The sequence below is a fragment of the Leucopleurus acutus genome, assembly GCF_964270905.1.
Source record: "Leucopleurus acutus genome assembly, chromosome: 19".
Taxonomy (NCBI): Eukaryota; Metazoa; Chordata; class Mammalia; order Artiodactyla; family Delphinidae; genus Leucopleurus; species Leucopleurus acutus.
This window is the reverse complement of record NC_139161.1, coordinates 27320619-27335057: the sequence shown is the minus strand read 5'-3', so window position 1 is coordinate 27335057 and position 14439 is coordinate 27320619. Positions and strand designations below refer to the sequence as shown.

At 35.5% G+C, this 14439-nt stretch overlaps 1 protein-coding gene across 1 annotated transcript in view; it reads left to right on the top strand.

Moving 5' to 3' along the window:
* Window positions 1–13293, top strand: part of APPBP2 (amyloid beta precursor protein binding protein 2) — a 62367-nt gene extending 49074 nt beyond the window's left edge. Inside the window, exons 6-13 of the mRNA XM_082859922.1 lie at window positions 1810–1899; window positions 3137–3204; window positions 3285–3390; window positions 4092–4216; window positions 6860–6945; window positions 8855–9045; window positions 10375–10540; window positions 12782–13293. Of these exons, the coding sequence (XP_082716048.1) occupies window positions 1810–1899; window positions 3137–3204; window positions 3285–3390; window positions 4092–4216; window positions 6860–6945; window positions 8855–9045; window positions 10375–10540; window positions 12782–13035 (1086 nt within the window). The 3' untranslated portion in view covers window positions 13036–13293. The remainder of the gene's footprint in view (window positions 1–1809; window positions 1900–3136; window positions 3205–3284; window positions 3391–4091; window positions 4217–6859; window positions 6946–8854; window positions 9046–10374; window positions 10541–12781) is intronic.
* The last annotated feature ends 1146 nt before the right edge of the window (window positions 13294–14439 follow it).

The following is a 14439-nucleotide window of genomic DNA, read 5'->3' as shown; positions in this document are numbered from 1 at the left end:
TTTCCACTTTCTTTCTTTCTTTTTTTAATATTTATTTTTATTTATTTACTTATTTTGGCTGCACTGGGTCTTCATTGCGGCAGTCAGGATCCTTGCTGCAGCGTGTTTAGTTGCGGCATGTGGGCTCATAGTTGCCTCATGTGGGATCTAGTTCCCCATCCAGGGATCGAACCCAGGGCTCCTGCATTGGGAGGGCAGAGTCTTACCCACTGGACCACCAGGGAAGTCCCACCAGTTTCCACTTTCTTTACTAGGCAGTTACTATTTAATTGACGGTTATTTTCTTTCTGAACATTTGAATTGGGGTGTCGTAATGTGTCTTATTCATGATCTTTGCAACTCGCACATTCATGAGGAATATTTAAGTCTATAGATGTTTCTTGGATAATCTTGATAGTTTATAAATTTGTCATTGTATCTACAGAAAAGTACACAAATCTTGAGGATATATCAATAGTTTGATGAATTATCACCATATTCTGTTATTAGTCCATGTAGGCTAGGTTATGCTAAGGTAGTATCAACCTCCAAACAGCACTGACTTGGAATAATAAAAGTTTATTTCTTGCTCATGCTACATCCCATCTTGGGATCTCTGTGGCTCTGCTTAACATCCCATCTATACTTTGATCAAAACCCTGCGTTGTGGAACAGCCTGTATCTAGAACATTACCAGCCTTGAGCAGAGGCAGAAGCATTATGGGGAAGGGATTACTGGTTCTTAGAGCTTTCTCCCAGAAATGCCATGTTTCACCTCCGCTTATATTTTAATTAATATTTTGGCTAAAGGAACTCACATAACCATTCTTGTCTTTAATGTGGAAGGGAACTTTATCTTTCCCCGAGGAGGGGCAGTAAATATTTTAAAAGCAGTATTACTTACAACTTACCATAGATTTTAACCTTCTTATTCTGGAACAAAATCAGCTTATTTAGTATCTTACAAACAAATCAGGTTTTTTGGCCTAAATCTCATATATTTCCTTTTTGTATCAAAATTGCTTCTGAATAGCTACATCTTTTAGGTGGAATGGAAGAGATGGAAGCTTACAGAGGAAAACAAATGTTTACTTTCTAATATTTTCAGTTTGTTTTCCCCACGTTTTTTGTGATCCCTTCATAATATTATTTTGTTTCTTTGAAGCAGTTCTTACTATCTATAAAGTAATTTATTTTGCTTTTTTTCCCCACTAAGCACTAGGAGACGAAGGACATTTTCTGTTGTGCTCCCCGATAGATACCTATGTGCCAGCACATTGCCTAGTACTTAACCTCTCTGCACCTCGTTTTCCTATAATAATAGTAGATATCTCAAAGGGATGTTGTGTCAATTAAATGTGTGTGTTAGTGCACATTAAGTGCTTAGAACAATAATTGGCACAAAGTAAGCACTCAACTAAACAAGCAATTAAGATACAAAATAATAAGTGTTACAGTAGGGGAAGGAAAGTACAGGAAACCTAGCCTAGGGCTGAAACCTGAAGGACAACTTAGGTGGTTTAAGGGGTCGGAGGGCAGAGGGGAATGTATTTTAAGGCAGAAGGAACGGTATATGCAAAGGCTTCTGGGCCACAAAGAACATGGAGAACATGCCTCTGATTTCCTGAATATGTGTCGCATATCCAAAGAAAAATGTAACAAACTTACACTTTCAAGACTCAGCCTCTGAGAGAAAATTTTAAGTGTAAATATTTTATATGTGTTCTTATTCAAGTACTTGTAAGCTTGCAGGAAAAATTCATAATCACTTCATTAAATATTGTCAATTTGATATATCACAGGTTTTGCTCTTCTGTAAATATTTTTTAGGCGTACAAATGGTGCATTGAGGCAATGAAAGAAATCACAACAGGTTTACCAGTCAAAGTCGTGGTGGATGTTTTAAGACAAGCTTCTAAGGTGAATATAATGTTGAAATTATTAAATGGATTATAGGATTTAGTAAGCTTTAAATTTGTGTAAATTAACCTACTATTTAACAAATCAGGTATTGGATACTCATGGATAACAAAGTCTATTTTCTAAGTTTTTCTGCTCAGTTTTAGAAGTCTGGCTTCTTTCTTAAACCTTTACAGCAACCTGAATTCCTTTTGTCATGGTTGTATAGGTTTTCATCACTTTTCTCCTAAAAAATAGCCTGGTATTAAATCTTTTAGTCACAGTATTGGCAGTGTCACAGTGTGATAGCTTTTTTTTCTTCACTTGGTAGGCAATACTTATTTGATTTTTACTCTAGTTTTCTTCTTACTCTGTAAAAAAAAATGCATTAAGTCTTTGAAGCCATTTAGTAATATTTAAAAATTGCTGCTTTGGTACACTGAGGCTTTGAAGCATTGATGTACTTTTCAGATATACTCTTTCTACCCAGAGGTTTTTCAGTTTTGAATATTCCATTTTGGTTGGTTTTACTTATGGAAATTTCAATTAGAAGAATTATTCTAAAATTATAGATTTAGAAGAGTTTAAGATTTCTGCGAAATTTATGAAATAAGTCATTTTAGAGCAAGTAAACAGCATAAATATTCAGGTTATTATTAGAGCTAGAAGAGGCATTAATATGTTTTTAATTAAAACATTGAATATACATTTACTATAAAGACAGCTTAATATATATGCAAGATTTACATTTCTGTATGCAAATAATATTTACAGGTAAAGACTACTGGCTGTCTCATGAATCAAAATATTTTAAGAAGTAATAGGAATACTTGGAATTCTGTGCATTTAAAAGTTATTAGATGGAAAACTACAAAATAGTTGTAAGCCACTGTAGAACGGGGATATAAATAAGTACCTTAGAAAATAATACGGTGAACCCTCCCCGCCTCTGTTTTAATAATATGTAAGGATGGGAATATACCAGCTTTTTAAGGTAACTTTGTTATAACAGGTTTGTTCTGGGCATGACTATCAAAATTTTAAGTTTTGTAATTTCCCAGGGTATGTACAGATCTGTTTATAATGGAATTTTCAAATACTTGGAAGGAAAGAAATTACAAATAGGACCATTCTATTTATGTTTGAAGATGCTTTTTTCAACCATTATAGTTTGACTATATCAGTATAAGCCATACTTGTTTCAACACACTAATTAACTGTTTCAGAGTTATTTAACAATTTTTCACTTTATCTTTAGGCTTGTGTTGTAAAACGTGAATTTAAGAAGGCAGAACAGTTAATTAAGCATGCAGTGTATTTGGCACGGTAGGTGATTGTTATTAAAAATACCATTTCAAATTGTTTCTTTCTACTTTATATCCTAATAGTTTTGTATCTTTTTATAGGGATCATTTTGGATCCAAACACCCAAAATATTCTGATACACTGCTAGATTATGGGTTCTACTTACTCAATGTAGATAATATCTGTCAGTCTGTTGCAATTTATCAGGTATGTTAATAGTTACACTTTTTTTCTTTCAACCTAAATTGACTTGCTGACCTGTAATTTGTGATGTATAAACCACTGTCTAAAAATAACTCTTTCTGAGTCCTTCCTCATATATGGTACTCCGTTATTTTACTAAATAATACCTAGAAGGCTTAAAACTTAATGTTTTAGGAATTAAAGAGTATGATCCAGGAAAAAAGTTCGGGGGTTGTGGGTCAGTATTTAAGAGTAGTTTTCCATTTTTCATTTACCGAGATGATGGCTTGTCTTTGTTGTTGATTTAGCTCAAATCATTATAGCTGCCTTTGTAGTAGCAAGGAGGCTTGATAGCAATTATTTTAGGCCTTATCTCGGTCAGTCTCAGGAAAATGATGTGTTATGCCATCACTCTGGACAAGGTATCCTTGATTTTATAGTTTACTTCTGAAGAGGACATAGAGAAAAACACTAATGTAATTCCTAAGACATGTGAATGATTTTATTATTAAGCCATTGCCTTTTAAGTCAAACTTACTCTTTAGAAAATCAGGCTGTAGGTGAATTTTATGTTCTGTTGTGATTTAAATACAGCAGGACTTTTTTCAAAACTGATGGGATTGAGTATATAGAATCTATATTTAAATTACTAGGATGCTTAATTTAACTGGGTAGTGTCTTTTAAGGATTCACAGTATTACCAGTTATTCTCATGACTCTTTCAGGCAGCCCTTGACATTCGGCAGTCAGTGTTTGGTGGCAAAAATATCCATGTAGCAACAGCTCATGAAGACTTGGCTTATTCTTCTTATGTTCACCAGTATAGCTCTGGGAAATTTGACAATGCACTGTAAGTTCCACTTTCCTTTTCAGTGAGGGATTAAATACTGTTGCTATATTTTGTTTTGTTTTTTCCTAATGCAATACTTTTCAGTGTATCTTATGGATTAAATTTGTCCTCCTGGAACTTGAACAAGATACCTAAAATGTTCTTGAAGTCATTTAAAATCATATCAATTTATAAGCCATTTGTTTAGCTCTTATGTGGTTTAATGTTGAGACATAGATCTCCATATAGAATATGACTGATTTTTTAAGTGTCTCCTTCAGTAATTTTTCTTTGACTAATACAGTAGTGTCTGGTTAAATGACAGACTTAACCTAAAAACTTGCTCATAACATGCAGAAATACTGAATAATGTAACAATCATCTTTTTAAATGCATAACTGAGCTTGTAAGATAGAGAAGAAATCCCCAAGGACCAGTAATGGACTAAAATCCAAAAAGGGTAGGCATGAACTACAGGATGAGTGTTCTGGGGTGGAAAGGCTTAGAAGGCTTAGAAGTTTCTGTAACCTTGGTTGAACAGCAATCCTGGGTTTAAGAGACAAGGCATTTAGCCCATAGGAAGCTGTGGCTTAGAAGTGAAACCCTCACATGAAGCCAAGATCAAGGCTACACCCTCGGAGAAAGAGTAGACTAGGGGAAAAAACTGCCCACTGGCAAGAGAGGTGACATGGAAATTTGTCCAACTTAAGTTGGGCCCTCAGTTGAAAAAGAAAGGAGCCTCACAGGGGAATTTATAATTTATAGATGTCTACGTTGTGTTTGGGCATCATGCATGCAGGAACCCCCAAACTGAGGAAAACATTAAGAAGCACTTTGGGACTGCTAGTTCTCCTGGGATGCTTTTCAGGAGAAAATGCAAAACTCTTGGAAATAATTAACCTTCCGTCCAAGCCATACAGACTTCCCATAGATCTAGCTGTACCTGAGATGAACTCATCATAAAAAATATTTAAATAAGGGAACATTTCCCCCATGGGTGAGTCAGCAGACATAATGATCAAGATTAGAACACTAAAAATATCAGTTAACAGAACTTTATGGCTGATACTATAAAGTAAGGTTTCTTAAATGTTTAAAGATATAAAACGGGTTGGCATACTATGGCCTGAAGGCAAAATAAAGGTTTATTGGAACATAGCAGTGCTCATGCACTCATGTATTATCTATGGTTGCTTTTATGCTGTAACAGCAGAGTTGAGTAGTTGGGACAGAGTGTAGCCGCATAATCTGAGATATTTACTATATGGCCCTTTACAGAAAAAAATGTGCTGGCGCTGATATAAAAGAAGGAATCAGTAATATTTTGGAGGGAAAATGAAGGAAAAAAGGCAGATTTAAAAACAAAACAACTGAGGGAACTATACTCAGTATTTTGTAATAACCTATAAGGGAAAAGGAATCTGAAAAAAAAATAGATATATATGTATGTATAACCGAATCACTTGGCCATACACCTGAAACTAACACAACATTGTAAATCAACTATACTTCAATTAAAAAAATAAAACAACTGATACATCCTACAGCATGAATGAACCTTTAAAACATTGTGCTAAGTGAAAGCAGCCAGTTACAAAGGACCACATATTGTATAATTTCATTTATATGAACTATCTAGATACAGGCAAACAAGTAGAAACAGAAAGTAAGTTGGTGGTTGCCTAGGGCTGGTGGAGTTGGAGGAAAACGAAATGACTCCTAAAGGGCACAAGGTTTCTTTCTGAGGTGATGAAAATATTCTGAAATTAATTGTGATGGGTACATAACTCTGTAATATACTAAAAACCTTCAATTGTACACTTTAAATAGGTGAATTGTGTTGGTATGAATTGTCTTAATAAGCACTTTTATTACAAAAAACATTATAATAGCTGGAATTGGAAAATAGTCATTGACATTAAAACTCAGTAGACAAGTTAAACAGCAGATTAGACACAACTAAAGAGACAGTGAACTGGAAGACAGATCTGAGAAAACTAATGATTACCTGGAAGCTGGGAATAGAAGGCATGGAGTTGTTTGAGATTTTCTGGCAGATAAAATAGACAAACAGCTTGCTTTCTGTTTGACGAGATGGGCCATGAACAAATAACCAAACATGTCAGGTGAGAATACATGCTATGAAGGAGAATAAAGTAAGCTAAGAGTTTAAAGAGTGACGGTAGATTTTTTAGGGTCTTTTGTATAGGCTGGTCTGGAAAAACTTCAGTGTGGGTAAGCCATGTGGATATTTAGGGGACAGCCATTACAGAGAGACAGTAAAGCGAGTGCAAGAGTTATAGGTGAGCACGTGCTTTACGTGTTCAGAAAACTGCAGTTCCCGTGTGCCTGGAAGGAAAAGAGGGGATTGTTTCTGAGAATGGTAGGAGATGAGGTCAGAGAGGTAGCCCAGTGAAAGATCATATTATATTGAGCCTTACAGGCTGTGATAGCAACTTCACAGTTGATTCTGAGGGAGATGGGAATCCACTGGATGTTTAAAAGTTCAGTCTACGAAAGATTGGAACTTTAAAACAAAAAAAAAACTGGTCCTTTTCCACAGATAGTTTTAGAAATTCAGTATTATAAATTGTGATTTTTTTTTAATGCTTAAATTATTTGTAACTTAAAAGAAATGCCAGAGTATATCTATCTGTATTGCAGATTTCATGCAGAAAGAGCTATTGGTATCATTACCCACATCCTACCTGAAGATCATCTTCTTTTGGCTTCTTCAAAGAGGGTGAAAGGTACCCTTTGTAATCTAGTCTCATATATATATATATATATATATACACACACACATGTATGTATGTTTTTTTTTAAGATTTCTTTCGCTGTCAATTATAATAGATGTCTACTCTCTGATAACTTTAAAATCGATGGTATGTGGTATAAAATAGGGGTATTTGTTTATTTCCTCAGGATTAGACTGCATACTACTAAAATAGCCAATTCACTGATTTAAAGTATTTGCCTACAACTCTAAGGATTTACAGTGGTTCATAATGAAAGGTTGTTCACATCTCTCATATAACATTGTTAATAGGCCAGAATACATTTCTTTTGCCTCTTTCTTTACCTTTTCCTACCTTCCTTCCTCTCTTTCCTTTCACTCATTCATTCATTCAGTCAGTCCTTTCTTTTGAGGAGAGGATGGAAGAATCACAAATTATTACTGGGTAGTGACAAGGGTAGGAAACTGAAGATGGGTTTTTCTCATACCTTCAGTTTTATCATGCAAGCTTCTGAAACTCAGTTTCATATCAGGTTACCCTTAATGTTGTAAGGCTCTTACCACATACCACTTTCTTCTTTTCTTATTAACTCTTCTGCAAATCACTACCAAGGCTTTCATTTTGCCAACATGATTGGGTCACCCATGTGGTAATTCCATGCATGTTGGATAACTTTTACCTTAATTCTGGAACTGGGTTTTACCTCCCCTCTAGGTTTGCTTTTTTTTTTTTTTTTTTTTTTGCGTTACGCGGGCCTCTCACTGTTGCAGCCTCTCCCGTCGCGAAGCACAGGCTCCGGACGCGCAGGCTCAGCGGCCATGGCCCACGGGCCCAGCCGCTCCGCGGCATGTGGGATCTTCCCTGACCGGGGCACAAACCCGTGTCCCCTGCATCGGCAGGCGGACTCTCAACCACTGCGCCACCAGGGAAGCCCTAGGTTTGCATTTTTAAAGTCATGCAAGTAATACACGATTAATGTCAAAAATTAAAAGTTAGAAAAGAGAAAAATTAAGTTACCTGAAATCTCATCGATCCAGAATCAACATTTTGGTGAATATTCTTTTAAACTTTTCTTTCTTCAAATGCTGAAATGAGTGAATAATTTTTTTTAGTTCTGTAATCTGCTTTGTTCAATTAATATATTATCAACATTTTCCCATTTCAGTACATGTAGGTATATATCCTTTTTTCTAATGTTCTTAACCTCACCTGTCTTATTGGACCTTTAAATTGTTTTTTAACCTTTTGTTCTTTAAAAATGCTACAGTGAACTAAATCTCTTTTTACTTTTGTGCACATGGACAATTTTCCTAGAAATAAAATTGCCTGGTAAAAGAATATGTGTTTTTAAGACTTTAAATGGAATTTGAGGGTCTTGAATGGGACTTTGAAGTTAAATTATCTTCTTGACTGGTTTGATTGGTCAAGTGAGTTAGGAGGAAACCAGTTCTTTAGTTGTATTTGGTTAAAGGTTATATAATTTACAAAGTGTGGTTTCAAAATTTTCAGCAGTGCTTAGGTACTCCTTGACAACTTTTTCACAACTTTAAAAAATTTGCCTCTTTATTCTTGTCTTCCTTGTATTTGCTTAAACAACAAATTCACATCAGCAAAGCATAACAGGTCTGGTAAAATAGAGAGTAATTCTACAAAATAATTTGTTGTATACCATTGTTTTTCTTAAATTTGAAATTCATTATACTGTGCAAAATAGAATGACCAAAAGTGTATTTTTTCATTAAAATGGAATACTTTCATCTTTACCAGTTCTGTGGCATGGGATATGGTTCATGGTTCTAAACCATAAGCATATATAAGTATATACAACTAACATCTGTAAAATTTAGTTTTAAATTTTATGTTCTGATTAGCTTTGATACATGGTTTAGAAATGCACTAATTTTATTGCCTTCTTATTCAGCACTTATTTTAGAGGAGATTGCAATTGACTGTCATAATAAAGAAACTGAACAGAGATTGCTTCAAGAAGCTCATGATTTGCACCTGTCTTCACTCCAGCTAGCTAAAAAAGCTTTTGGGGAATTTAATGTACAGACTGCAAAACACTATGGAAACCTTGGAAGACTTTATCAGTCAATGAGAAAATTTAAGGTTAGAAGCACATTTTACTATATTTTTCTCTCTCTAAATAATCTTAGGTAATAAAGTATAATCTTAAATAATAAGTAAATCTTAAATAATGCTTCTTTAGTAATCTTAAATAATAAGGTATACATTTATTATACTCCTACATTATTTCACATAAGAATTGAGAAAATGGCTAGTATAAAACGACAGGGGCTTCCCTGGTGGTGCAGTGGTTAAGAATCCACCTGCCAATGCAGGGGACGCGGGTTCGAGCCCTGGTCTGGGAAAATCCCACATGCCGCGGAGCAGCTAAGCCCCGTGAGCCACAACTACTGAAGCCTGCGCGCCTACAGCCCATGCTCCGCAACAGGAGCGGCCACTGCAATGAGAAGCCCGCACACTGCAACGAAGAGTAGCCCCCTCTCGCCTCAACTAGAGAAAGCCCGCGCGCAGCAACGAAGGCCCACCGTAGCCAAAATTCATAAATAAATAAAAATAAATAAATTTTTAAAAAAAGACAGTCAAAATATAAATAAAATTCAAAAATACAGACCCTAGAAAAATAAATGTATCAAACCATAAAGACTAAAACAGTTACTATAGTTAGACTTAAAACATAGCTCTTAGCTAGTAGTTTAAGTTAGACTTAAAACATAGCTCTTAGCTATTAGTTTAAGTACAGCACTTAGCAGAATGCCTGCCACATAATAGGTATGTAAGAAATATAAGATATTGCAAGTGTTATTAATCGTAGTGATGATAAAAATTTACTGAATTTAGTTCCCTTTTAGAATGTTGGGTCATAGATTCTTATTGTCCATTACAGGGTCACAATAAGGAAGGGATGAGAGTTGCTGCTTAAGACATTCATTTTTATCTAAAAATCAGTTTACACATTTCTCAATTAACCTGAATTTGGTTTGTTGGAATAAAAATTGTCAAAACTCCAAAAAATAAAGTGTACTTCTATGTAAAATAACATACTGTAGTGTAGAGTTTCTTTACAAGGTTCAGTTAAATTTTAGAGTGTATTAACTGAAAGAAGAAATTTTCATTTTAGAATATTTTGATGTTAATTTCTTCTAACAATTTTTTATGACAAGGACAGGTTTTCTTTTGTCATTTTGGTATATGACACTATTACTTTCATCAGCTTATGTGCACAGCTTCCCCAAACCAGTAAGGCTTCCCATAGGCAATTTTTGGAAGAATATAGTGTGTTCTCTGATCAGATTACCTTATGCCATCCATAAGACGTCTTTGGCATTTAGAAGAATCTTACTCATGGGGTAAGAATTGTTGACATAAGAAAAAGTATAATCTAATAGTTAATACACCTTAATTGTTTTTCAGGAAGCGGAAGAAATGCACATCAAAGCAATTCAGATTAAAGAGCAACTTCTTGGTCAAGAAGATTATGAAGTAGCCCTTTCAGTGGGACATCTGGCTTCTTTATATAATTATGACATGAATCAGTATGAAAATGCTGAGAAACTTTATCTGCGATCTATAGCAATTGGTATGTTACTTTAAAATTTTCTTAGTCAATTGATTAGAGATCAACATGTCTTATATGTTGTATAGGGAAGTGTTATTATTAAGACTTAAATGAGTTTAGAGCTGCTAAGGATATCCAGAAACCACTCAGAAATCATCTGAAACATTTTGCTAAAGATTATTTATTGATGTTGAAGCCACTAGTAAGAAATATGACAGTAGAGTGTCAAGTAAAGGCAAAAGTAGTTATTTTTAAATATTTGTGTAAACACTACCCCCAGCCCATCCTCTCCCTTCTTCTGATTTTAACATAGACCCAGTTTGCCTGTTTTTTAACTTGATATAAATGAAATCATACAATGTATATTTTTATATGCCTGGTTTCTTTTGGTGAACATCAATTGTGAGATACATCTGTGTTGTTCATATCACTGTTGCTTGTTAATTTCCAGCGCTGTGTAATATTGTATTGGATTAGTATATCATTATTTAATCCATTCTACTGTTAATGGATATTTGGAACATTTGAATTGTTTTCAGTTCAGCCCTATTACAAAATAAGATACTGTGGTCATCATCTGAATGTTGTGCCTATTAAAACTTGTCCCCATTTTTATATTGACTTGTCTGTCATTTTCTTATTGGTTTATGGAAGTTCTTTATATACTTTGGATGTATCTGTTGGTTAAATGTGTTGCAGATAACTCTCACTCTACTGCTTCTTCCTTCCTTCCTCCCTCCCTCCCTCCCTCCCTTTCTTTCTTTTTTGATTGGTTGTACCAGGACTTAGTTGCAGCAGGCAGGCTCCTTAGTTGTGATGTGCGAACTCTGTCTTTTTTTAATTTTTTAAAATTTTTATTTATTTATTTATTTTTGGCTGCATTGGGTCTTTGTTGCTGCGTGCAGGCTTTCTCTAGTTGCGGCGAGTGGGGGCTACTCTTCGTTGCGGTGCACGGGCTTCTCATCGAGGTGGCTTCTCTTGTTGCAGAGCATGGGCTGTAGGCACATGGGCTTCCGTAGTTGTGGCTCGCAGGCTCTAGAGCGCAGGCTCAGTAGTTGTGCATGGGCTAAGTTGCTCTGCGGCATGTGGGATCTTCCCGGACCAGGGCTTGAACCCGTGTCCCCTACATTGGCAGGGGGATTCTTAACCACTGCGCCACCAGGGAAGTCCACGTGCGAACTCTTGGTTGCAGCATGCATGTGGGATATAGTTCCCTAACCAGGGATCAAACCTGGGCCCCCTGCATTGGGAGCATGGAGTCTTAACCCACTGCGCCACCAGGAAAGTCCCTACTTCTTACTTCTTGATGGTGCCTTTCAAAGACCAGAAGTTCTTGGATTTTAATGTAATCAAATATTGCTCTTTTCTTTTATGGTTAACACTTTTTGTATTCTGTTTAGGAAATCTTTTCCTACCCCAAAGTCATGGAGATACTCTTTTGGAAGATTATCTTCTGGAAACTTTATTTTACCATTCACATTTAGATCCACAGTCCTGAAATTGATTTTTGTTTATGGTGTGAGGTAGCAATCAAATCCCCCACCCCCCGCCTTTTTTTTCCTCCGTATGGATATACAGTTGACCAGGACCGGTTTTTCAAAGGACTGTCCTTTCCCCTCTGCTGTGCTACCTTTGCCAATAAATCATATATTCATGTATGTGAGATTGCTCATTATCCATAATATATTACCTTGCTCAATCCTGGAAGTCCCATATTTTCTGTGTATCTTTTTGCACAAATGTTCAGATACATAAATATTTTATTTTCCCTTTTATACATAAAAGGTGGCAAACTCTTGGTACTTTTTTGTACTTTGCTTTTTTTTTTTAACTCAACAGTATACCCTATAAATGACTCCATGTCAATTCATAAGGAGCTGGGAGCTCCCTCCTCTGTTTATAGCTGCATAGTATGCCTTGAATGGATGTTCCATAGTTGAGTGGATGTTCCATAGTAGATTGAAACAAATCTTCATTTGTTTCTAATATTTCACACTTATAAGCAATGCTGTAATAAATAGCCTTGTGCATATGTATTTTTCTACTGTTGAAGGTGCTGCCATTCTTTAGATCTCTTTTAAGTCCTGGAGGTAGATTATGGTTAGGACTATGTTGGTGAATGCTGATAAAAGAATTGAATCTATTCCTTTTAAGGGAGTAAAACGAAGCCACCTTATTTTAAAGAACTGAGCTTGTGTTGTGGAAACTACTTGTTATTTCATTATTTATTTGAGTTTTCTTTCTTTTTATGTTTACTTTCAGGGAAGAAACTTTTTGGTGAAGGCTACAGTGGACTAGAATATGATTACCGAGGTCTCATTAAACTTTACAACTCCGTTGGAAATTACGAGAAAGTGTTTGAATATCACAATGTTCTGTCTAACTGGAACCGGCTGCGAGATCGGCAGTATTCAGTGACCGATGCTCTTGAAGATGTCAACACCAGCCCCCAGTCCACTGAAGAAGTGGTGCAGTCCTTCCTGATTTCTCAGAATGTTGAGGGACCGAGCTGCTGAGGGAGGACCTCAGTTAACTAATTTACCTTTTCCCAGATTCCAGGGAATTCATACTGTGAAATCAAAATCATGTTGTTTTTTCGGGGCTGGAATTTGCATTGAAACACTGGTCCAGTCCATTGACCCTATTTGGGTGATCCCTATCTTGCAGAGTGTCCATAGGAATAAGCATATATTCAGTTATATTCAGCATGTACCGCATGTGTAAGTAATCTGGCCCATATTTTCAACCTAGTAGAACAAACAACAGGAATTTTTTTTTTCTTTTTAAAAAATAATTCATTTTGCAGAAAGCCTGAAAGAAAAATAGAACCCCTAAATAAAACTATTTAAGAGTTTAAAAGAGTTGCATTCTTATTATGTAAGGATGATTTTAACAACTTTTTAACATATAATTCTTCCTTGAGGAGGTATTCAATACTGTATTGTAAAGAAATTTTATGGGGAAAATCTTTATATGCAGTATAGAAAAGTTAACACAAGTACTAATAGAAGAGGGACATCCAGACTTAGGTTTGGCTACCTTACCCAGAGAAGTGGATACAACCACTCCAGAGCTCTGTTACAAGGGAAGGACTGTCAGATTCATCTGAACTGGACCAGTGTTGATCTGTAAGTAACAGGAAAGCTGATAAACCAGCAGTTCTAACTCTTTGGTTGTTTTGGTTTTGTTGTGTTTTTTTGGGGTACAAAAATGCAAGATGCTCTGATAGCGTTTGCTAACAGGACCAGGAGGATCTGAAAAGGACCAGCCTAATGTAGAAAGGGGTTATTTGGACCAGAAGCTTTAGATTATATTTTAGCCCCTGCCTATACTTTTGTCAGTAGAATGATTTCATTTAGATGTATAATGAAAAGTGATCATGCAAAAGTTATATTCATGTAATAGACACCAAACTAGGGGAATTTGGCAATTTCAGTGGCATATTTTAGTCAAGGTACACAGATGGCAATGCCATAAGCAAGTCTATAAATATCTGCTGCAGCCATCTCCCTCATTTTAAATGTTACCCTAATAAGCAACACAGTTAGCAAGTATATTGGCTGAGAGTCATGAAATAGCTCATGTCCAGATGGGAATTATAGGTTACTGTGTGGTTTATGGGGATTAATGGAAAAATGACTTCCGAAAAACAGCAAGTCTTCTTAGAAATCCTTCATGTTTATGGTAAATAATAGTGCAGCTAGGTCATTTTATTTGAAATTCAAGAGTCAAGTAGAAAGATTCCCCTAATGATTTATCTATTTCACTAACTTGTCTTTCTGTTTATTGGGTTTTGATTTTTTTTTAAGCCAGTCAGGTTATTTAATGTTGAGGTAATATTCAAATTTGAGAAGTTGTGACATGTAGCAATCCAAGAAACAAAAAAGGTCTTTTGCTGTTACCTCAGTTCTTATTATAGT